Genomic DNA, 23117 nt, shown 5'->3' with positions numbered 1-23117 from the left:
CTTCTTATAATTTCTATTATATCATGCAGCAATTTTATCTATTTCTCAGAATTATAATATGCAATTTTATTAAATGCATTAAGTATTCCAACCAATTTATATTTATTTCGATTTTATTCGAATTGAAATAATATAAAATGAAATTTTAAAAAAGAGAAACGATAAATTTTCAACAATAAAAAAGCTATTTTAGGAGAATTTTTATGAAAAAAAAAAAGAAAAAAAAAAAAAAAACGATGTATAATGAGAATCGTTCCTAATTTTCATCAGATTAAAAAAAGAGAGATATAGAAAGAGAGACAGAGAGAGAAAGAGAGAGAGAGAGGGAGAGAGAGAGAGGGAGAGAATGACATTTTGGAATACAATGAAATTACTATGCCTTTTCGCAATGCCTTCAAAGAAATTGGGGTGGTGAAAATTAGTGAATGAGTCATCATCATCCATCAACAATACTCTAATCCAATACATACACACACATACACACATACACAGACATACACATACACACACACACACACACATACACATACATACACGCATCGCATACCTCACATCAACGACGACAAAATGTCGTGGGTAACACAGGTAGATGATGATGATTCAGTCTGAGAGTTCATTTTACCTATTTCAAATTGAAAAGTTCTTACCTAAATTTCATTTTACCTATTTCAAATCAAATTAAAAATTCAAATTAAAAATCTATTTCAAGTAATAATATATCATTTGCAAATTATATCCATTTTGAGTCTATCTAAGATTTAGATTAATTCGAATTAGATTAACTAAATTAGACAGAATTAAATAATTTAACAAATGGATTATTTCTTCTCAGTACTTAGATATTTCAATATAGATCAACAAATAAAAATGAAAAAATTGACTGAATAAGTGGATTATTTGTATTTGTAGCTTTTTTTAATTAGTTTAAAATATTGTATGCATTAATCAGCGATTGAAAAGTAAAATTATGAAGTATTATGGAAGCAGAAAGTAGTATGACACAATATATGAAGGTGAATGATCAACAATGAAAGGACAAATAGGAAAATGTATGGTGACATATGCCAAATTCATGATCAAAATGATGGCATGTCAAGATTTTCTTCAATGATAATTATTATATTTTATCATTTACTGAAATTAATATTTTCCTAAAAGCAAAAGCTATAAATTAGTAATTAAATTTAAATGTAAATATTGTTAAAATTAGAAAAATTAGTTTAATTTTTTAAAATTAATACTTTATCATAAAAATAATTCAATAATCTTTGTTTAACGATATTTTACATAGAGATCAAATATCTGTTCTAATCTATCTTTTATGTGTATATTAAATGATACAAAAATTTTTGTATTTCTTTTGAAAATAAATCGCAACGCAAAAAAAAAAAAAAAAATAAAATAAAATAAAATAAAATAAAATGAAATGATTCTTAGCTCTTTAAACTTTCATCAATTTCTCGTTTTTCTTTCCTCTTTTTTTTTTCTTTTTTTTTTTTTTTTTTCTAAACAATAATAATTTTATAAGTCATATGAATAAAATTGCAAATTTTCCGGAAGTTATATGCAATATGAAATCAATAAAATTATCCGTAAATTTTGCAAATGGAAAATTTCGTTCAATGATTTATATTCTCTAGAAATTGTTACCTGTTAAAGTGTATTTTGAAGTAGTGAAATAAAATTTTAAAAATAATACAATCAACCAGTTTACTTGTCATACACACACACACACACACATACACACATGCATACATACACACACATACACATACATGCATATACAGATACATATACTTTCTTCATAAATCAACATATTTCACAACTACCACTGTGTAAACATTTCAATTTTTGGTGTGAAATAAATTCTTAAATCTTAATTTAAAAAAAAAAAAAAAAAAATTAATAAATTAAATTAAAAATGAGAATTCACTAATGAATAAAATTAACTGTTGAATATTTATAAGTTTATCATGATCAGCGCTCATTTATTCAATGCCATAAAATATAAATTTTAATCTAAACTATAAATTAATCTCGTTTACTTTATTATTTATTTCAAAATTACCAAGATTACTTATCTAACTATAAATTTTATCTAAAATGAAATTTCTTCCTACCTGATAGAGTTTATCTTCTTGGTATTTTCTTTCATTAACCTGTTAAACTAACAGATCCTGAAATAGTTTTGCATTTCGTATTTGTGTTTTTAAGATAAATTTACCAAAATTAGGACATATGAGAGAAAAAAAAAAAAGGAATGGAAATTACTTTTCTTTGAACAGGTTCTAAATTTGTCTTTTACTTGCATTTTGATGTAACACTTCAATTTCTAAAAAAAAAAAATCTGAAATTCTTAATTTGAGAAAAAAAAATTTTTTAAAAGAAATTCCAAAAAAAAAATATATATATAATTATTGAAATTTTTCTTGTTAACTTTATTTTGCAAGTTTTTTTTTTTTATAAAATTAATTTTAATTCATATTCAATTTATTGTTTCTTTTTTGTTCATTAGGTGTTTTGCGGTTGTTTTAAAATGCAACAAGATTCAGCATCTAATTTGTATAAACTACGAAATGTATATGACAATGATTTGACAATTATACCTAAAGTTAGTACCAATTATGAGAAATTCAAATTTACCTAAATGAATTTACACAATTTTAACAGTCTAACATTTCAGATTGTTGATTCAGCATTATCACATTTTTTCATAAAACAACTCCACAAACCAATGAATTTAGAAATACGAATTGTACCAGAAATTCAGAATCGTCGTAATGTGACACTTTTAATAGGCGACAAAGAATCAATTGAAGTTGACGAGAAAAAGGTTATTATTAAATTTATACATGGTTTCGTTTTCAGATCAAAATGATTGATTTAAAAGTGTCAAATTTTTTAAACATACAAAATATTTGAAAATGAAGCAATAAAATGGATGATATATTAATTATAAGAAAAGCTAATTAACGCAAATATTATTTAGTATCAACATCAATGTGTATGTGAACGTCAACGTGATAAAGAAATTCAAAAACTTCGATTACGTATGGCATTCAATGAATTACGGAAACAATGGCATCGGGTTTTTCTAATTTGCAATTAATTAATTTTCTAAATCTAATTTATTAGATTTTACTTTTAATAATTTCTAAATCTAATTTGTTCAGAAAGTTTCATATGGATGATTTTACATTAGCATTAATTTTATCCAAACAGAAAAATAATTCATTCGACGATTACAATGTTTGCTTTTCGGATTCTCTAAATGAATCTTTTCTGATCAATGATTTTGCAGATATTCATTGATCTTTTCTTTACTTAGCAATGTTAAATTTAAAGTTTTAAATGATTGAATACTACATGACGAATTCATAGTATTACAGTTTAGAGAATATGTTTAACATTTAATTTAAAAAATTTAAATTTAACATTTTTACAGGTATATCCAGGTGACGAAAACATCGTGTCACCTTACAGGTATGATCAATCGATGCATAACCTATATATGCGTAGTACTACTAGTAGCACGTCAACTGCTAAACCCATAGGTACCACTATTCGTTAACGTACGTCAACGTTAACGTACCCAACTAACTATTCCACGTTAGAACGATCTCATTTATTCTAATGAATACCTAACTCTACTTTATACTTGCAATTATACCTGTGCAATGAACATATTGAATTATCTTTGATATATCTTTTACTAAATCCATTTCTAATAATTTTACGCAAATCATATACAAACCGGATTGGAAAACCGGTTAACATTCTTAAATTTGTGATTTCAATTATGCATACATCTATGGATTAAATAAGCTATAATTTTATGGCGGAAAAGGCGCTAATTAAATCATTCATTAATCGTTTGTTCAGAAAAATTCGAAATTCAGAATTCTTGATTAAATTTTGTCTGATCGAAGTTCATTTAATAGAAAAATGTCTAGCAAATGTTGTCCAATTTTCTCTCATTTAAAAAATTTTATAAAATGAGCATTAAAAAATTTGCCAGCAACGATGTGAATAACCGGTTTATTGAATGCAGTAGAATTTTAAAGTGTTTAAAGTCTCATTTTGCATCTAAATAGATTGTCGCTTTATATGTGATAGATTTCTTCATCCACAAAATATAATAAAAGGATTTTGTGACAAAAAAAAAAAAAAAGGAGGAAAAAATGACATCCTGAACAGTTATTAATTGGATCCGGCCGGCATTTCCTGATTTGTTATCTAACAAATTATAGAAATTTTTGGTACGATTAGCGTCTTAATGAAGTTTACTAGAAAAATTATAGTGTTTATTTTTAGTAGAGATTATGTGACAGCAATTATTTCAATTTGACATCTGAATCATTTTAATTATTTGCGAACATGACGAAGACTTTTGCCTTCGTTATCACTAGCAATTATAAATTCCATTGCTTTACCCTCATCGATATTCACTCGTTTTCCCATTGAAGTGCTTCTTCTTAAACAGCTTTTCTTTGGCTAAAATTAACTTTTTTTTTGAAATTTAATATTTTTTAAAAATTACAAATATTCTAACATTTTCATATTTCTTCAGAATTAATCATTTACAATAAATACCAATAATGTATTAAAAATTTAGCTAATGTAACATTTTTTTTTTTGAGAAAAAATCCATGGAAATTTAGAAATGCAAAATTTCTCGTTTAAAAAAACAAACAAACAAACAAACAAACCACAATGGCTTTTTGTAATTTTTGTCGCTCTCGAGCTGCAATAGCGCGTACATCGCTATTCATAGCAACTGACGGAGCTTGAGCGACGGAAGCGGCAAGTGCGCCTTGTACCCAATGTCTTGCTTCCATTGTTTCCGGACGTTCTACAACGGTTGTAACGAAACGATTAGCCTGAAGACTCTTGAGAAGAAGCTCACGACAAACATCCTTATCAGTGACTGGATGACCATCAATATCGATCAGATGATCTCCAACTTGAAGTTGTTGTGATGCTAGTGAACCTGGATCACATCGAGAAACAAGCACACGATTCTGGTAGTGTTTGATACCAAGACCAAGTTTTGGACCACCAGGTTTCCATTCAAGTCGAGCTACCTTTAATTAATCAACTTGTTATCTAATTTTTATAATTCTTTGCATAACATATTTTTGTTTCATTTTGCTGTCTTTGACTTTTTATTATTTATTTATTATTATTATTAATTATTTGTAATTGTATTACTAAATTATAATATTATTTTTGTTTAAATACCTTTCAGCAAAAGTAAATTTAATAAGTTTTTATTAGTCTCAAATAATTATTAAAACCAAGTATAACATACGAAATACATGTATCCATCACGACGCGTAATTAATTTAGCTCGATCGGGAGGTATAAGAACTTTTGCTTCAAGTTCAGCTGCTTTCTTTTCATCTCTCACTAACGTGATAGTTGCGCATGGTGGCGCAAAACGAAGTAATTGAAAGAAGTGATCACAATTTTGAACAATTGTATTGTTTAATTTCAATACCTGGTCGCCAATCTAATTATAACATATAAATGAATTACATTTATCGGACTAAATATTAATTATTTTTGAATAAAATTTTCAGACCAAATATTAATATTACTTTTGAATAACATTTATCAGATTAAATATTAATTATTTTTGAATAAAATTTTCAGACCAAATATTAATTTACTTTTGAGAGATTCTGTATGAAAAATGAGTAATTAATGTTTTTTTTTTTTTTTTTTTTCTGTTTTTTAGAGAACCTTAAGATTTCCCTCTGCAAGCGTTCCGGGTTGAACTTTAACAATGATAAGCTTATCATTGGGGACTGCTCCAAGTGGATCGCCTTCCTCCATTGGTATTGCAACAGATATTTCCTTTGCCATTAAATTACAGTTACCGGAATAGCAAATTGCTTCCGGTAAATTATAATTGAACCAAATGACTCATTCCTATTTTTACAATTCTTTTATAGTTAGTATTAAAATGTGTGATATTTTTTTTTTTTTTTAATTTGCACAAAATTTAGTTAATAAAAAAAAAAATTCTTTATGCAAATTAATTCGGAATGAATGAAGAAATGTAGAAAATTTAGATTAAATATTAAACGGATAATAGAATTTTCATGAAAAGTAACGAATGTTCACGATCTTAACAATCAATTTTATTTCATTTCATTTCATTCCATTAATAATTAGCCTAATTTGATTAATTGTACCAAAATTTATTCATTCATTTTCAAACTCTTTTTTTTCTTTCTTTTTTTTTTAAGATTCACATTTATTTATTTTTTTTTCTTTTCATGAACATAAAGAATTTATTTAATTGCTTTATTCATTTGTTCAAAGTGTGAAAATAGAATTAAAAGAAATATTCAAATGATGAATGTTCAAGTTTGGCTGTGAAATGATGCATTCGATAGCAAAATGCTCAAATTCTTCATCAGCTTTTATTGCACTAATTTTTTTGCTGATTTTTTTTTTTTTTTTTTTTTTTGTTGAGATTAAAAATCATCATTTTCATCTTCTGAAAAAGAAAAAGTTTTAGTTTAGATTTTAAACTTTATCCTAAATTTTAATGAATAATATCACATATTCAGTTAAATTTTCACTTACATATAAATAATTACTTTATATTTAAAATTTAAATTTAAAATTTACATGGACAATAACCTCAAATTTTCATGCATGCTACGATTTTGCGATACTTCAATTGCAGTTTGTAAAATGGATGAATTTGGTGGTGACAGTGATCTAATTCTAGGTCTTGTCATTGATCTTCTTCTTCTGATTCTTCTTCTGAATGTTTCAGTGGATGTTCTTCTCATAGCACTAGCTGTTCTTCTTCTGGAATTTCTTCTAATAGCACTAGCTGCTCTTCTTCTCAAACCTCTGCCACGACCACGTAACTGTAGCGCATCTCGATTACGACGTTCTTGACTACTTCGAGAATGATCATCAGATTCATCATTTTCATTTCTGTCTAATTGTATTAATCTTTGTGCAATTATATTTTCTGGAATTGGTTCAATTTGCTGAGCAACAAAATTTCGCACAATTTGAAGTCGTCTAATTTGCATACGCGCATAATTAGGTGTTATGATTCGTCGATGCTAAAACAAAAAAAAAAAAAAAAAAAGAAAAAAAAATGATCTAAAATTAAATCTAAAATTAAAGTTTGAAAAGGCAACATTTTTAATTTAACTGAAACAAACAATAATTCAAAACAATTTATCGTTTTTATATGAGAGAGAAAGAGGAGAGAAGCAAAAAAAAAAGTAAAAGAGAGAGAGAGAGAGGAAATTGAATATGTTAGTAATCAAAAATGAACAATAAAAATGATTAACAAAAAAAAAAAAAAAAAGTTAATTAAATCAATAAGATTCAATTTTACAAATTCTCCGTAATTTCAATTTTTATTCTTTCTTATCAAGGAATTCAGTTATATTATTATCATTTGCTTTGGATTACTTTTATTATATTATTACCAATGGTATTAAGTTTAAAGCTTGTGGTGATTGTCCATCGCCAGCACCATTAAGAATTAAATTTCCGATATAATAAACATCACTATCCGTCATGTTATAATTCTCTACACTTTTCGTATAGGCTCGAGAAAAAGAAGGAAGAATTAGTCGTTAAAAGTAATAATCAGTTAGCTAACATTTGGTAAAAATAAATTTCCAAGTTATTATTTCACTTATAAATGAACATCGTTTTGAAGTAATATTTTGCATAAAAGCTAATTTGCATAAAATATAAAATAGCAATATTTTGTCATATCATTGTGATAGCTGATTAAATTTAACAGAAATTATAGTAACACGTGTTACACGTTAGAATTATGTGAATAACACTTGTAAATGTACGATAGAATGAATGTACAATGCAAGTATGATTTTTGATGTTTTTGGCTTATTGAAACCTGGTTTTTTCATAATATTCCATCTGGATGATTCATTTTCAGACCGTTTCAGAATTAGAAATCCAAAAAAAAAAAAAAAAAAAAAAAAGGTCAGGGTGCACAAATTGGTTGGTTGCTGCCAAATTCGAAATTCTTAGAATAATTTTTGATTAGTCGAGAGCATAATTTAGTAGTTCGGATAGCAGAATTTGGAATTTTTGTGATCTTTTTGATATTTAGATTGTAAAGGTTTAGAAATATTTAAGGCAGTTTTATGCTTTTAAATGTTAGTTATCTTAGTGATTGATAACTGATTTTTTTTTTCTTTTTTTTCTTGTGACGAAAGCGAAAAACAGCAAGATAAGGTGTAATTATTATTTTCTAAAAAAAATAATGGCTAATAATTGTAGCATTGAGTGAACGTGATGCGTATGTAGGTGGAAAATGGAAAAAATAGATACTTCAATTTCTTATCCTGAAACTATTTTAGAATAATATGTTTACAACATATCACTATATGATCTCCTTGTTTTAAGGGTTATTTCAGTGAATTAATTATATTATTGTTGAGAAATTTCAAATGACATTGATAATTTGAAATTTTTGGTCAGCTTATTTCAGCAGATTTACGTTTTTTCAAAATTTGATTTAGATTTTTAAAGCATATTAGAACATATCTTATCGATAGCTAAGTCAGGAATAGATTAAAATAGGTGACTGATGCGACGGAATGTGCCTTGGATTGGCTGACTTCACGGCGTGATGTATCTGAGATAGAGCTGAGATGGGTGTTTATAGGATTACCTTTGTTATTTCATTTTTCACGGATTAAATTTTATGGCAGCAAATGTCTGGGATAAAATTTTTGAAGTTTCTGGATTTTTGAAATGCATATATATTGGATTTTGCTAGTATTATCAGTTTAATTGGAATATTGAACAATTAATAAGTTATTTTGTTTACTATATAATAATACTGAGTATTGAATATTTCTGTTAGTTAAATCGAATTCATTAATGGTAGCTGGAATTTGATTAATGAAGGGCAGTGTACTTTTTGAGTGCTCTCTATTGATCAGCAATTTTTTTTTTTTTTTTTTTCGTCAACTGAAATATGCTAAGTTTCAAAAGTTCAATTATATTAGAGAATGTTGAAGATTTAAATTTTCTATTGTAGTGAATACTAATGGAATGTAAAACAAGATGTGGTACGGTGAATTCCCATTTCAAGTATGTATCAGACAATGCGCGAAGCAGTCAGAGGTTAACATTGATTGAGTATAATGCTGAGGATAAAGTTTTTAAAGCACTTCAATTGCGAAATGCTTGTGAAATGAAGATGGGCATCAGACGGAGAGATGGTCATTACTTTTTCGTAGAGGAAGTAGTTTGGATGGTCGAAGTTGGCTTAGCTGTTGTTCTTCATCATGGAATGCAATTATCTGTACAGGAATGCTATCGATTACTGCAAACATTTCTAATTACACCAGAAAAATTTTTTGTTTATTCATATTTAAAACGTGCTGGCTATGTTGTGATACCGTACAAGGCTTTTGGAACGTCGATAGACGATGAAAATGATGAGCAATGGGAGCTTAAGCCAAAATTTCTCTTTCCTGTCAATCTTCTTGATCAGTTTCCCACTATGAAGTCGATGAAACTAACAATGACTAATTTTCGTCGTAATCCAAAATTAATGGAAGTATTTGGTGTATGTGAAGATTTTCCTACTGCAAACATCGAACAAATTAATTGGAATAAATATGATGAGAGCCAAAGAAATTTCAGAGAAATTCTAAGACCTCGTTACTGGCCAAGATTTGATCAATTCTCTAATCGTGTCCCAACTTGGTCAGATTATCGTAAGGAGCGAGCAAAGATATTGAAATTGAATCCTTCAGCAGATGTCTCAGATTTCATTCATTTACCTATTGACTATGATATATATGCGGGTGATGGTACATTTTGTCGTAATCTTTCACCTAAACCATTATATCGACTATTAATTGTAAATTTTCGTTTTCCATTTCCATCCGTTTCTGATTTGCATTGGTTAAGTTTGAAGATTGTTGATGGGAAGTTGTTAATAGCTGTTGTTCAACATGCTGATGTTGTATTTTATAATATCGATCATCAAGCAGTTTGTCTGTAAATAGAATATGTCATTTGATGAGAGAGAGAGAGAGAGTCATAAATAAACTTAGAGTCATTATGTTTATTTTATTTATTTTATTTTTTAACTATTAAGAGGTTTTCACGAGTGAGATGTGCTACTTCAATTGTTAAACATTTCTAAAGAAGCAAACATTCATTAGATTTGTTTATATTAATTGTATAGTTGATTATCTTCTGTACATTGCCTTAATTTTATTGTTCTTTTCAGGATGAAAATTTCCCAAAATTTTATTGCTAAACTAATTCATTCAACCCTGTCATTTCTTGTTAATCTAAATTCATTACTTTTGATCCATGCATTAGATATCAAATTACTTTGGCGAATTAAAATGTGAGAGTTTTCGTCTTGAGGTGATCCAAATCTGTTATCGCCATTTCCGAAAAATCTATTATTACATTACCTAAACACAAATTATCTAACTTATAGTTGGAATGCAAAAATTAAAAATTTTCAAAAGTTTGTGTTTTTCATTTTTATGGTGATTTTTTTTTTTTTCAAAATACTGATGTCGTGTTATGTGGAACAGAGCAGGAAGTGCTTAAGAGAAGAAGGGAAGGAAATTTGAAGTGAATGTAGAGTGTATTTAATTTGTTTGTTTTTACATGACACTTTTAAATGGTTTGGAAATTATTTTTTCCTAGTATAAATTTGAATAAATTTGTACATTTTATTTGAGTTTAAGCAATACTGGTTCATGCTATCGTACGAAATATCTGTTCAGTCAGATAATATCATTTGCTACTTCTACTAGAAATTGTTAAAATACTAGAATAAATTGAGTGAAAGAAAGTTGACTACTTATGAATAAATTTTATACGAATACTTTTATATACTTTTACAAAATACGGATATTGCTTAAATTGTGCTGTAAGCATTTGAAAAGATAAAAAAGATGGTTAATCAGTTAATTATAAAGCTGTGGAGTTTGCTTATTTGAATTTAAAGGATCTCTGACCTCTGTAGCAAGGATTTTATGTTCTATCATTTTGGAATGTTAATAATTTACAAAAGACTCTTGGGCGATATTTTCTATTTACACGAAATATTATACTCTTTTTCTTTCGAATGAAAGACTTCTTTTTTTTCAAGGGTTGGTTCTCATGAGTTTCCAGCAATCTGGCTTAAAAGAGAATATTCAGTTATCGAAGGAAACTACTGAGTGTAAGTTATTCATTGGTAAATTTTGATAAAATTTAATTAGTATATGGTGCATTTATATTTTTGTTTTCATGCTTATTTCTATTAATGGAACTTGTTCTAAGAAAGTAAAAATCTTAGCAGTAATCTTTTCATAAGGTAGATTGATTGACAATTTTTAGTGATTGAAAGTTTAGCCGTTTTTCTTCGTGTTCCTCTAACACCATCTCAGTTATTGGTTTGCGTGGAATTGCTGCAGAAAGGTGTTTCATATCGAAGTCTCATTGACGCTATAATTCGTTATTCCGGAAAGGTTTCTTTTTTTTTTTTATTTCATTCAGATTAAATCTATTGCCCTTAGTGCGTGCCTTAGTGTCATTATATTAAGTGAATGTTAGAATATAAGCGGACAGATATGTTAAACAGTGATTATTATATTTTTCAACTTAGTTACTCCAATACTTCAAATTCCATTCAAATTTTAGGGATCTAAAAAAGAAAGCAATTGAGTGAAAGAATGCGTCGAAGTAAGCGACGACGTAATAGTGAGCTGGATAAAGATGAAGAAAAGTTGCAAATTGCACTACAGGATATCCAGAAAAAGGTACTAAATTATTCTTCTGTGCAAAATGTTCTTTTTTTTTTTTGAGATCCAACCTATTTGATTGAAAATGATAACAGTAAATAACACTGAACAAAATTTGTTTGTGGATTTTTAAAGCAAGCGAAGAAAGCACTACCAAGTGTTCATATTTCTATTTCTGTTGGTTAAATGAAGAAAGTGTTTGAACATCTTTTCCAGAAAACCTGTGTTTGTTTTTTTCCATTACCGAGATTGACAGCTGCAACAAGTTGTCAGAAGTAGTTGTGGTAATTCTGTTAATGGAATAGATTATTTGGGCCTAATATTTCAAGAATAGATTACTAGTTTTATCCAGGCAACAATCTACTTAGGATCTTTTTCAGTCTATCATATTTTTAGAAAGAAACAACCATTGTTTTGTTTTAACTGCTTATAATATCTTACAGATGAAGTCAGTAATTCCGCTGAAGAAGAAAGTTAATGAATCATTGTCTACCCTACAGGAATTAGTTGATAAGAATAAGCTCAGTATTGGATGCAAATTGAGTGGTGCTCTCCGAAGCCGAGTATTAAATCTGTACGAAAACGGTATTTCTTTTGTTTCATCTATAATTTGTGGGTATATCTGTTAAATGCATGGCGTGTTAGTGATTTTAGAGAATTATTTTCCATAGTTTGAATTTTACGTTTCTTAAGTGTTTTCCATGGGTAATTTTAATCAGTAGAGGCATGAGAAAGGGCTAAGTTTTTTTTCTGCCATTTCTTCATATTGATTGAATAATAGTTACAAAAAATTTTATTACATTGGATTTTTCAGTTGTTTTGAAGTTTTCCACTTTTTGGATTTTCTCGTACTAGATTAGAGACATAAATGTATTGTTAACTCATTTCCTCTCATATATATATTTGTTTGAAACTTCTTTTTGGAATTTTATTTTCGCTACTTTTTTAGTTTATTTGTTAATTGAAATGTTGATTTATAAAATTTTTTTCAGCTAAAAAAGCCTGCGAGGTAGAAGCTACTTGCGTCAGGAACCTTTTGGAAGATATCGAAAAGTTACGCAAAAGAAAATATGAGTTACAACGCAGTAACTTAGTAGGTCGTGGTGAGTTGATGCAAATGTTATCGCAGAGTGCGCGCACTGCTCCGCTCTGGATTGGACCACCAGATACTCATCCACCGGCATTAGTTGGTGCCATTCCAGCATTTGTATCGATGTCTTTGAAGGTTTCAAAGATTTTGCAGATCATAATTCAATTTCAGTGAAAAGATTTTAATCCAACTTTTTTTAAAATTTATTTTAAGTGACTGTTTAATGGTATGCAAAGTTTTAGGTTGGTATGGAAGTAGCGGCATTCATTGATGGAATATGGATGCTTGCTGAGGTGACCAGTGTTTTTGCATCCTCGAAATATGAAGTTAAAGATGTCGATGATGAACAAAAAGCCAAATATATTGTTCGAAGAAGTCGTATGATTCCGTTACCGAGATGGCGTGCAGATCCTTTACGTGACAGTCATGCACTGTTTCCTGTAGGTGCTATCGTTCTTGCTCTTTATCCTCAAACAACATGCTTTTATAAGGTAAGTACTAAAGTATTAGAACTGTGAAAAGATTCATTGAAAGAGATTTAAATTATGCTAGATGTTAATTTATTATGCAGAAGACAAAAGCAGTATGATAATAGCTAATATTCGGAATTTTGTCTATTTTATTAGTTTTCTTTAAATAGCATATATTGTGTCTGAATAAATTATCAAACAGGGAAAAACGAAAATCTATATCTCATAAGATAGTGTTTCTTATTCAGGGAGTAATCGATCAGGTACCAGTTACAGCAGCTGATGATTATTTAGTGGCATTCGAGGATTCAGCTTTCCCGCAAGGTTATTCACCGCCTCTTCCAGTTCCCCAACGTTATGTTCTCACTCATAAAGTGCCGAAAGTATATAAACGTCGTGCTATAAAGAAATGAATAAATTAAATAATGAATCCATCAAGTACTTCATACTAATGAATTCAGGATATTGTCAACGGTCAAACCGTTGTGTTGATGATTACATAACGCTTTCGACGGCCTTAAGTATAATTGTATTACTAGAGATAGGTGCAAGTGAATGTGCTGTAGTATTCGCAAGATTCTAGCAGCAACTCAGAATTTGTAATTTTTAAGACAAGAGTATCGATCCTTCTCTTGCTGTAAATTCCATTATTGGGATGTTTTCTTGACCTTTATTCATTTTCTTCTATTCTCCAAATCCTGTTACAGCTATTATCGTATTCAAGATTAAATGTATTAAGAGAATTTTTAACAAAGATTATTTTTTCAAATTTTAAATTTATAAGAATTCATATTTATGGTGTAATAGCGGTGCATTTAAACAATCAAGTTTGAATATTAATGGATTCAACCAACACTTTGAAAACCCAATCCTATTGCTATATTTTCAGCAAATCAATTTAAATTTGTAAAAAAATTAAATGAGTTAAGGACAAGACGGTGCAGCGTTTACGAATATGTGAGAAGTTGAAGTCGAAGTTTTCTTATGTTAAATGTGTTCTATATTGCATTATTACTGATAGTGTAATATAGATTTTCCTGTATTGTATTCCTATATCACGTTTTTATTAATAATGCATTATTATTTTATGTGCTACTTATTTATATTATTTATTTCGATTGTTGATGTAAACAAATCACTGCTGATATTATTTATTCATGCAGTTAATGTCAGTCAATCATGATTGTGTCACTTCTAGTATTGTAGTTTGATAAAGTATTATAAAGTCATATTCGCTGCAATTTTTTGGCACATGAAACTAACCTTATCCCTGCGATTATTTGGGATATATATGTGGAATAATTATATGGCAGAATTTATTACTTTTTACTTCGATCAAAAAATTTAATTGGTTTATGAGATCTTCTTTTACTTTTTACTTTAATTTATTACTTTTTACTTCGATCACAAAATTTAATTGCTTTATGCGTATCTTCTTTTTTTTTTTTTATTTTTGTTCAGAATATCAGAAGATTTGGTCATTTTAAAATGCGATTCATATGTGAAAGAAAAGGAAACATCGATGACATGAAATAGAAGAAGTATATATGAATGCCAGGATATTGTAATAATTGTGGTTCAACAGATTTCACTCCTGTAGATGGTTTTTTCTACTGTGCGGTGTGTAACACACAGTCACAGGTTTGGAATATTTTAAATTTATTTATTATAGTCGTGAAAATCAAAGAGTTAGAGATGGAAAGTTCTGGCAACAATATGCAATTGAAAAATCAAAGAAGATAATTTGTTTGGATAGAATTTCTTGTGAGAATTTTTTGATCTTAAATATATTCTGACTACTTTTTGTTATGATAATAATAGTGTGATGAAAAAGTACAATAATTATATTTGTTGTAGGTTCTTCGTGAATTTGATCATGATGATGAGGGCGCAATTCTGACATCAAAATTAGCAACTAAGATTTATCAAAAGAAGACTAAGACAGGCAAAAGTGAACAAAAACCTGCTAAGGTGACTTTTGAGATCACTTCTTTGTTTTTATGACAAAGCTGTCCAAAGTTTGTCATGACATTCAGTGTATTACTGTGAAGTAAATCAAAAGTTTTGCAAATGATGAGCGAGATAATTATTGCTATGAAATATAATTGAAGATACTAGCTGTAAATTTCTGAATCGTGGTTTAGGAAAAAGAGACAATTGATGAAGATCATCGTTTACCAGCCTTGAAACAAGATTTTCCGATATATCTTGGACATGCTGGTCTACGGCTAGCAACATTTACGAAATTACTTTCGCATTTCTCAGCCATACTAATTCGTGATTTTAGTGTACCGGAATGTGTCAAGGTTTGTTGTTTTATGATGTTTTACATCTTAAACCTATTAAAGAAAGTTTATAATTTATGTAATAAATTTGTATGGAATTGCTACAAAAGAAAAGGTAAAAAATTACAAACAATTTGATGTTCAGTGTTATGGATTACTTTTTGTATTTTGAATTGAACCGATCTAATGAGTGAGGTATTTATTTTATTTGAAATTTTGAAAAATATTGTTCTATTTGTCATTAATTATGTCACTTTATAATTCCCAATGTTTTAGTCGCATATACTCAGTATCGTGCAGCATTATCTTCAGCACTTTCGAATAGCATTCTGCAAAGAAGAGTTGGATGAAGCAAACCCATATTGTCCATTAATTAAGAACGAAGAATAGTAAGTTTTAACATAATTTGAAATAAGCAGTTAATTGGTTTTAAAATGTCTCAGAAGTTTAATGTGATACTTCGAACTATTAGATACAAACAAATCTCAAACAATCTTTGGATTTTATCGAAGTTGATACTTGATATGACATCTTTTTGCACTATTTTCAATAATTGTTCTACGACTGGATTATGATATAGTATGCAGGAAACGTATCTGTACAATCAGTATTATTTGTTGCGAGAGAGAGAAAGAGAGTTGTAATTTCGATTTGACTCGATGTTATATAATTTTACGTAAATTTCTAATTGAATTATTTTATTGCAGTGAAGCACAAAAAAAAGCAAAAGAGCTGAAAGTTAAAGCACAAAAAGAAGCACAATTGAGGCGTGGCAATAATGTTTTGTCATTATTATCAAATCCAAATACAGAAGCAGATCTGGATGTCACCGATCTCGATGTCGTATGTTTTCTTAATGCACTCAGTTACAATTTAGTATCCAAATTTAATTCATATCAGTCCTTGCTAATCAACTTTGGCTAAAATCTAGCACTTCAGTTTGTTTGAGCTCACTGCATACAAAAATGGCACATGAGCTACAAGTGAAATTGTTATGCATTCGATTTTATTTTCTCAAATATTTTTAAGAATGACGTAAAAGCTGTAATAGAAAAGCGAACGAAACTTTCAAAGGATGCACTTTCTACGGTAAGTTTTACTGTGGTTTTTTGTAATTTCAAAAGATTGTTAACTTTTCCAAACACATATTAATTTATTTTTGATGTGATTTTGAACACATAAAAAGACAAGAAGTACCGTGAAAACAATGATTGGAGATTGTTAACATTTTGGAATGTATATCTTCGATGGAATAAAGATGTTCAAGACAAAATTGAGTTATTAGCTAAATTATTAGTTGGATTAAAACAGGAAACGTTTCTTTTTTTTTTAAGATTTTTCAATTGGCAAATGTCATTAGCTTGTCTGAGACTCGTATGATTTATTATATTTAATTTCTTTCTAGAACCTATGAGCCATAATGAATCTGGTCATTTTACTTTTAATTGTAAGCATCATAGTCAGATTTCATGATCTCATCTATACTAATCATTTTTATTTCTACAGCTTCTGCGCATTCCAATGAATACTGAGATTATTATGGTTATCCTTTATATGGGATGTTTACTGTCTGGTGCAAATTGGATATTATTATCTGATGTTACACGGTATTTTCAATATCTGTTATTCTAGAAATTCATGATTATGGATTCAATTATTTCGTACTTGAATAGAAATTGCAAATATTTTACAGATGGTTTCGTGAAGGCCGATTTCCAATATCATCTTTTCAGTCTGCAGCTTTACTTGTTGGTGGGAAAGGAAATGATATTTCTGGTGCGAGAGGACTTTCGTTTTGTCCGAGAACACCGGTTTTGCTTTTTTTTTTTTTTATTGCAGAAAAAGAAAATTATATATTTTTATTGTACGTTTATTACTACAGGCTTTTTTCGTCGACTTATGCAGAAATTATCGCAAAATTTTTAAAGCCATTGAATTTAATCAAAAGCCAATACACAAGTGAAAGTTTTTGTATGAGATTTGCACCCAAGAAAAAAGTCTGAATATGATCAAATCATTTTAAGTGGTATAGATGATACCAGAACATTATGAAAATGAACATTTTTCTTTTTTTTTTTCGTTCTCATATAGTGCTTTGTTTATCCAGTAATAGAACTGAAATATGCATTGACATAGATGTGTAGAAACTTAGAAAATTTAATTTTCTTACAAATCAATCTCTTCTTTTGTATATGGTTAAAAGGCAGTTCATGAGAAATGAAAGATATACATTCGTTTTTTTTTTTTCTAAAAACTATAAATTTTTATCTCATTCAACAATTTCAGACGATGCCACTGTACGAATACATGCGAACGATTATGGTTGTTGCTCAACTAACAAATATTCCGGTGCAGCCAGTTTCTTGCTCTTTCGATCGGGTAAATTTTTCAGCATGTTTCATTTAGAATTCTTATTTGTCTGAAATTCTTTCTTACTACATTTTAAAAATCTTTGTTCATTATCATTCCTTTATTTTCCATCGATTTGTATGCCTCAATCGTTTTCTGTACGTTAGATTTTTGTTAGTTAATTAGTGCTTACAATAATAAAAAAAAAAAAAAACAACACCCTTTTAAATATATGGAAATTCCACATGCTTAAAAATAAGTCTATTGCAGGTTTTGGCTCGCCTTAGTTATAACCTTAATTTGCCGATTGATTTCATGCAGCAGTTGCATACAATTTTCGTTATTTCCTCTCCAAATGTTGTTTTCGATACACTGTTTACTCATCGATTTAGCAATGTTGATTCCGAAGCGTTACTGGAAAAAACAAATAATCCATTCTGTGATAATATCACTTTTGCACTTGAACAGAGCACTTATCAGTTGGAAGAAGGTTGTGGTCGACAGTAAGCAAAATAATATTCAAATTAAAATTCTCTATTTCTTGTTAAACTATCATCTGTTTGATGCATTTCACTTCGAGCTTCAAAATACTCATTCACTAAATTTCTTTCATGAAATGATGAGAAGCTAATAATGTTAGGCAGAGAATTTCTCGATTCTTTTTATAGCATATTTCAGTACAGTTATCATAATCTAGGAATTTGCAATTGAGAAACATTCATTCTCAAATTTTTTTACTTTTATAAAATTCGAGCAGTTTTTCTTTTATTTCACGAGTTAATACTTTTAAATGCATTTTTAATCAGTTTTTGTTTTATAAGCTGATGAAGTTATTTTCCTGGTTTATTACTTTTTGATTATAATATAGGTATTCCATAATGCCATCCATCGATGTCAAGGCAATCGCAATAATACTTTTTGCGCTGAAACTGATGTTTGGCCTCAATGATGATATGGAATTCAATATGAAAACACAGGTATTTCGCTTTGTATACTATTTCTGAAGTAGGATATCATTAAGTTTTTCTTTTTGTTTGTAGTTCGATGCAATGAATACCAAAGAAGAGCAATTTAACTTCGGTTTATGGATACAGCAGTTAAAAATGCGTATGAATGTATGGCGTAATAGGCGTTTGAAAGATGTTTTAGAAAAAAGGTATTATTTTCATCTTCATTTTGGTGACTATAATCAATAAGTAAAAATGAAACACTTTAACAGCTTAATATTAATAAATAATTAATGGCATAGTATTAATAAATCTGTAGCAATAAAAATATTTTTGAATGAGATCGATCGATGGACGTATATTTTATACTTTCTCTTCTCATAAAGATGCTTACTTCAGCTAATTGATTATTTTTTTTTATTTATTTCCCGCCATACTTCAATTACACTGCTGTCTTGCTGAATGAAATATCCGAATCAGATTTTATTAACCAATATATTAAGTAAACACCCATGTTGATTAGAGTATTCAGTTGTTACTAAGCGAAATCATACCAGACAGCGGAAATTTTCAGGACAACTGCCCTTCCTAAATATGATTCTGTATTTGAAAATCATCGCATGTTATTCGTTCGTGAAAATTATCGAGGAGAAAAAGTTTCGCAAATTGGTAATGGTCGTTTAACGGGTGGTCGAAATTTGTATTTTAGGGTAAAATTCTCATTGTATAATAGTAAATATTGAAAGTGTAGATTTGTTTATTTTCTTTATGCTTTCTCAAAATTTAAAATGTTTTAGGGATGCGTACCAAGTAATTTTATTATGGAGAAACGTGATTATGCATTGCTCAGTACTTTTGAGGATGATTTCGATTTCACGCCATTACGAAGCCTCAACAAAGAAGCTTTGTTAAGTAAGTTATTTGTGTAACTGATGTTAATATTAAATATAATATTTTGAAATCATCACTTTTTTTTGGATATATTTGAGCAACAATACTTCGTTTTCATTTGATTTACACAGTCATTGCAACTATTGATTGACCAACATATAAGCTATATGTATTATTTTTAGCACCTCTTCGTTATCAAGCAACTCATTATCTTGAATGGTATGAAGATCTGGAAAAAAGTATTTCCACAGATAATTTTGAAAAAATTGATCGGTAGGTATCCATATATGTTTTCAGAAATTGAGGCATGATTATCATCTAAATTTGTAAGCTGACTAATTTTTACTTTTTGCAGATATAATGCTGAAATGTTTTTTAAATCGTTCAAAAATCATCGAATGGAATATGAAGTTGTGATAGCCTCCAAAAACAAGAAAGTATTGAAAAGCGAGGTATAACTAATATTTATCTTTTTCTATATTTGTTGCAATATTTAAAGTAGCTTACTATATGTGAAAGAATTTCCAAAAATCCTTTTCTAATTTCCAAAAAAAAAAAAAAAAAAATCTAATACTATTACAGGGTTTATGTTGCTCCGATGAGGTACGAACAAAATGGCGCCAACTATTTCCATGTTCGGAACATTATGAGGTAAGCTGAATAAACTACAGCATTAAGCCCTGAGAAATCGTTGTTTGAAAATGTAATGTTTTGAAATTTATGAAACTTTTTTTAAGTCATATCCACGACCAATATATTGTCCTGGATTGCTCAAGTTTAATTCTGGCGAACCGATTTATATTCCAATGATTTATACACCTGGTATAACATTTTTGTGCTTATTGAATCATTTTTTTAAACTATCATTTTTGTGTTTATTGAATTACTTTTTTAAACTATCTATGATTATAATCAAAAGTTAATTATTTCATTATTTATTTTGTGTTTCTCTACTTAGCAGCGTATAACTATTGATGTGTACTCATTGATTCAACTAATAATATTCTAGCGGTGGATATTATATACCAAAACGCGTCGCCATATTTTAGCGAATCCTTCGGTGATCTTCTTGAAATTCTCTCTTTGATGATTGGAGAAGATATAAAAGTTGTTTACGCTTTTTTTCTAATGCTAGAAATGAAATGCTTAATGCCCAATACGTTAGTTCTTTTTTTTTTTTTTTTTTTTTTTGTGATTGTTTTTTTTTTATTTATATTGCATTCTAAAAAGAGGAAATGTTCCGTTTTTTTTTACAGATTGAATGAACTCAATGAAATTGCCAAAAATTGTGAAAAGTTTACAACTTGTGCTCAGGTAGAATTGCTGGGTGATGAGCCGCGTAATGTAGAAGTTGAGATGTGTCGTATTAGTGAAGATGTGGCAAGTGCCGATTTCAAATTTTTAGTGGTTTGTTTCTTTCTTTTTTTTATAAAACATTTCATGAAACATTTCATATCCATATTTATTGGTATGTTTAATCATTTTTTTCTAATTATTTTCAGTTATAAGTTGTCATTCCTACACCGCAACTCTTTTTATCATAGCTTTCGCGTGGCTACCTTATATGCAATTATGTAAATTTGTAAAATTTCAATATTTATCGGTTACTAGTAAGGCAGTAATATATACCAGAGGCAATCTACTTTCTTTTCTGTCGTGCGTCATCTATACTTGTAGTACTTTTTTACGAGTTTATACAAAAGATTATCACCCAATAAGGATACAGAAATCATGAATGACTTTTTCACGAGACATATATACCTTGTTATCAGAATATTTTAATATATATACCCAATATTTCTTTCTTTTTTTTTCTAGTAAAGTTTTATTGCCTTTTTAGTTTTGTTCAGTTTAACAGAAAATCTTGAGCAAAGCAATTTCAGACACATATGGGAGACATAGAAATCGATGTGGAGAAGACATCAAGAACACCGGTAAAAAGAAGAATGAAGAAATCATGTAATTATTTTAACTTATGCTTTTAATTGTTTTCTTCTTGAAATTCCTTTCAAACACACATCGTTATTTTTGCTTACAATATTAATTGAGTATATATAAATATATTAATAATTTGGAACAACAAATTAAAATGATTTGTAGATGGTTTGTAGGTGATTGTACTCCAAAAAAACGATCAAAAGAGCGAAGAAAACAATCGCTTACAATAGAGCATCCTGAGGAGCAAACCGATGGTAATGTTCTAGAAAAGTCCTTTTCTAAGCTTTAATTTTCCTAAAAAAATTTTAAACCTTCAAAAATTGTATCTTTAATCTATACTAACAAAAACAAACAATAATCATATTTCGAAACATAAGGCTAGTTTTTTTTTTTTTTCACCCGATTACCGGCAAGGAAAACATTTATAAATCAGGTTTAAATATTACTGCGCTAGTATAACGAATACTTTTCAGATACGGATGAGGAAGAGATTGTAATTACGAGGACATACAATGATAAATTAGCTAATGATTTCGACCAAATGAATTTATACCCAGAAGGTAGGAATTTGAAAGTACAAACCACAAAAATTGGGTAGAACTGAGTAAAGTACATAACTGTTTTAAAGTACACATTACTATGCTGTGCTAAGTAATCTAATAATAGTTACGATTGAGTATAAATATAAGATCATTTTTCTGCTTCATTAAAAATTTACTTTTGGAAATATACGATTAAACAAAAAGAAGGATGTGCATGTTTATAGGAAAGCAAACATTGCAACCGGGAACGAATAGCATTTCCAGATCGATGTCTGATGATACAAATATTATAAGTTTAAGTGATGATGGTTAGCTTTTAATGTCATATATTTAATATTTAGTAATACTTGATTCATCCTCAAATTACATAAACTATTTTTACAGAAATAACCGATACTACTACTCCGTCACGAAAACAAAGATATGGAAAGCAAAATCGAATGTCAAAATTTTCAAAGACGAGTATTTTTAAGCATTCATCGACAACCAAGGTTGATAGTTTTCATAACTTGTCGAATTTTCCAGAATTAAAACGTGGTAAATCTAGAAGACATTAAATCATGGCTTTCATTAATTAATTCCAGTGAGGTTCATTCGATTCGAATCTACAGCTTTTTTTCAAAATATAGTTTTTTTTTTCCTTTTTTTTTTTTAATTTTGTCATGTTTTCAGATCAAAAACCGGTTCTCAGAATGTTTTAATTTCGAGTTTGAAGCCGCATTTGCGTTAACAATACCGAAATACTGGTGATAGAATTTCTGGACAGGAAAAAGAAAAAAACAGACATAACAGTGATATCATAGTCTTGCTAAAAAAGTGCGA

At 28.6% G+C, this 23117-nt stretch overlaps 6 protein-coding genes across 6 annotated transcripts; 4 read left to right on the top strand and 2 right to left on the bottom strand.

Moving 5' to 3' along the window:
* Window positions 1-2536: 2536 nt before the first annotated feature.
* Window positions 2537-3571, top strand: Bm8138 (Uncharacterized protein; the record flags this gene model as incomplete). The annotated part of the gene is made up of 4 exons (XM_001895742.2): window positions 2537-2611; window positions 2684-2833; window positions 2990-3088; window positions 3446-3571. 4 exons carry the CDS (start codon window positions 2537-2539, stop codon window positions 3569-3571), a joined length of 450 nt encoding a protein of 149 aa, XP_001895777.2.
* A 794-nt stretch (window positions 3572-4365) lies between these two features.
* Window positions 4366-5868, bottom strand: Bm5899 (PDZ domain containing protein; the record flags this gene model as incomplete). Its single annotated transcript, XM_043075833.1, has 4 exons — window positions 4366-4494; window positions 4710-5084; window positions 5312-5512; window positions 5746-5868. The coding sequence occupies 4 exons, from the start codon at window positions 5866-5868 to the stop codon at window positions 4366-4368; spliced, it is 828 nt and encodes a 275-aa protein (XP_042931767.1).
* A 633-nt stretch (window positions 5869-6501) lies between these two features.
* Bm8137 (MGC81677 protein, putative) lies at window positions 6502-7562 on the bottom strand (the record flags this gene model as incomplete). Its single annotated transcript, XM_043075832.1, has 3 exons — window positions 6502-6508; window positions 6655-7094; window positions 7470-7562. The coding sequence occupies 3 exons, from the start codon at window positions 7560-7562 to the stop codon at window positions 6502-6504; spliced, it is 540 nt and encodes a 179-aa protein (XP_042931766.1).
* Window positions 7563-9070: 1508 nt separating this feature from the next.
* On the top strand, window positions 9071-10036 carry Bm8136 (uncharacterized protein; the record flags this gene model as incomplete). The annotated part of the gene is made up of 1 exon (XM_001895739.2): window positions 9071-10036. The coding sequence occupies one exon, from the start codon at window positions 9071-9073 to the stop codon at window positions 10034-10036; it is 966 nt and encodes a 321-aa protein (XP_001895774.1).
* Window positions 10037-11160: 1124 nt separating this feature from the next.
* On the top strand, window positions 11161-13756 carry Bm6310 (CG30390-PA, putative; the record flags this gene model as incomplete). Its single annotated transcript, XM_043075831.1, has 7 exons — window positions 11161-11221; window positions 11380-11510; window positions 11700-11801; window positions 12227-12368; window positions 12776-13008; window positions 13116-13364; window positions 13592-13756. 7 exons carry the CDS (start codon window positions 11161-11163, stop codon window positions 13754-13756), a joined length of 1083 nt encoding a protein of 360 aa, XP_042931765.1.
* A 1138-nt stretch (window positions 13757-14894) lies between these two features.
* Window positions 14895-23045, top strand: Bm8134 (Uncharacterized protein; the record flags this gene model as incomplete). The annotated part of the gene is made up of 26 exons (XM_043075830.1): window positions 14895-14984; window positions 15201-15314; window positions 15488-15649; window positions 15905-16017; window positions 16336-16471; window positions 16658-16717; window positions 17135-17235; window positions 17322-17439; window positions 17915-18007; window positions 18248-18480; window positions 18846-18954; window positions 19018-19133; window positions 19499-19634; window positions 19722-19836; window positions 19998-20088; window positions 20171-20267; window positions 20398-20466; window positions 20553-20637; window positions 20825-20975; window positions 21072-21222; window positions 21699-21774; window positions 21927-22007; window positions 22227-22313; window positions 22520-22603; window positions 22680-22786; window positions 22968-23045. 26 exons carry the CDS (start codon window positions 14895-14897, stop codon window positions 23043-23045), a joined length of 2853 nt encoding a protein of 950 aa, XP_042931764.1.
* Window positions 23046-23117: the final 72 nt, after the last annotated feature.

This window comes from Brugia malayi (genome assembly GCF_000002995.4).
Source record: "Brugia malayi strain FR3 genome assembly, contig: Bm_v4_ChrX_scaffold_001, whole genome shotgun sequence".
Lineage (NCBI taxonomy): Eukaryota > Metazoa > Nematoda > Chromadorea > Rhabditida > Onchocercidae > Brugia > Brugia malayi.
This window is presented reverse-complemented; position numbering and strand designations above follow the sequence as displayed.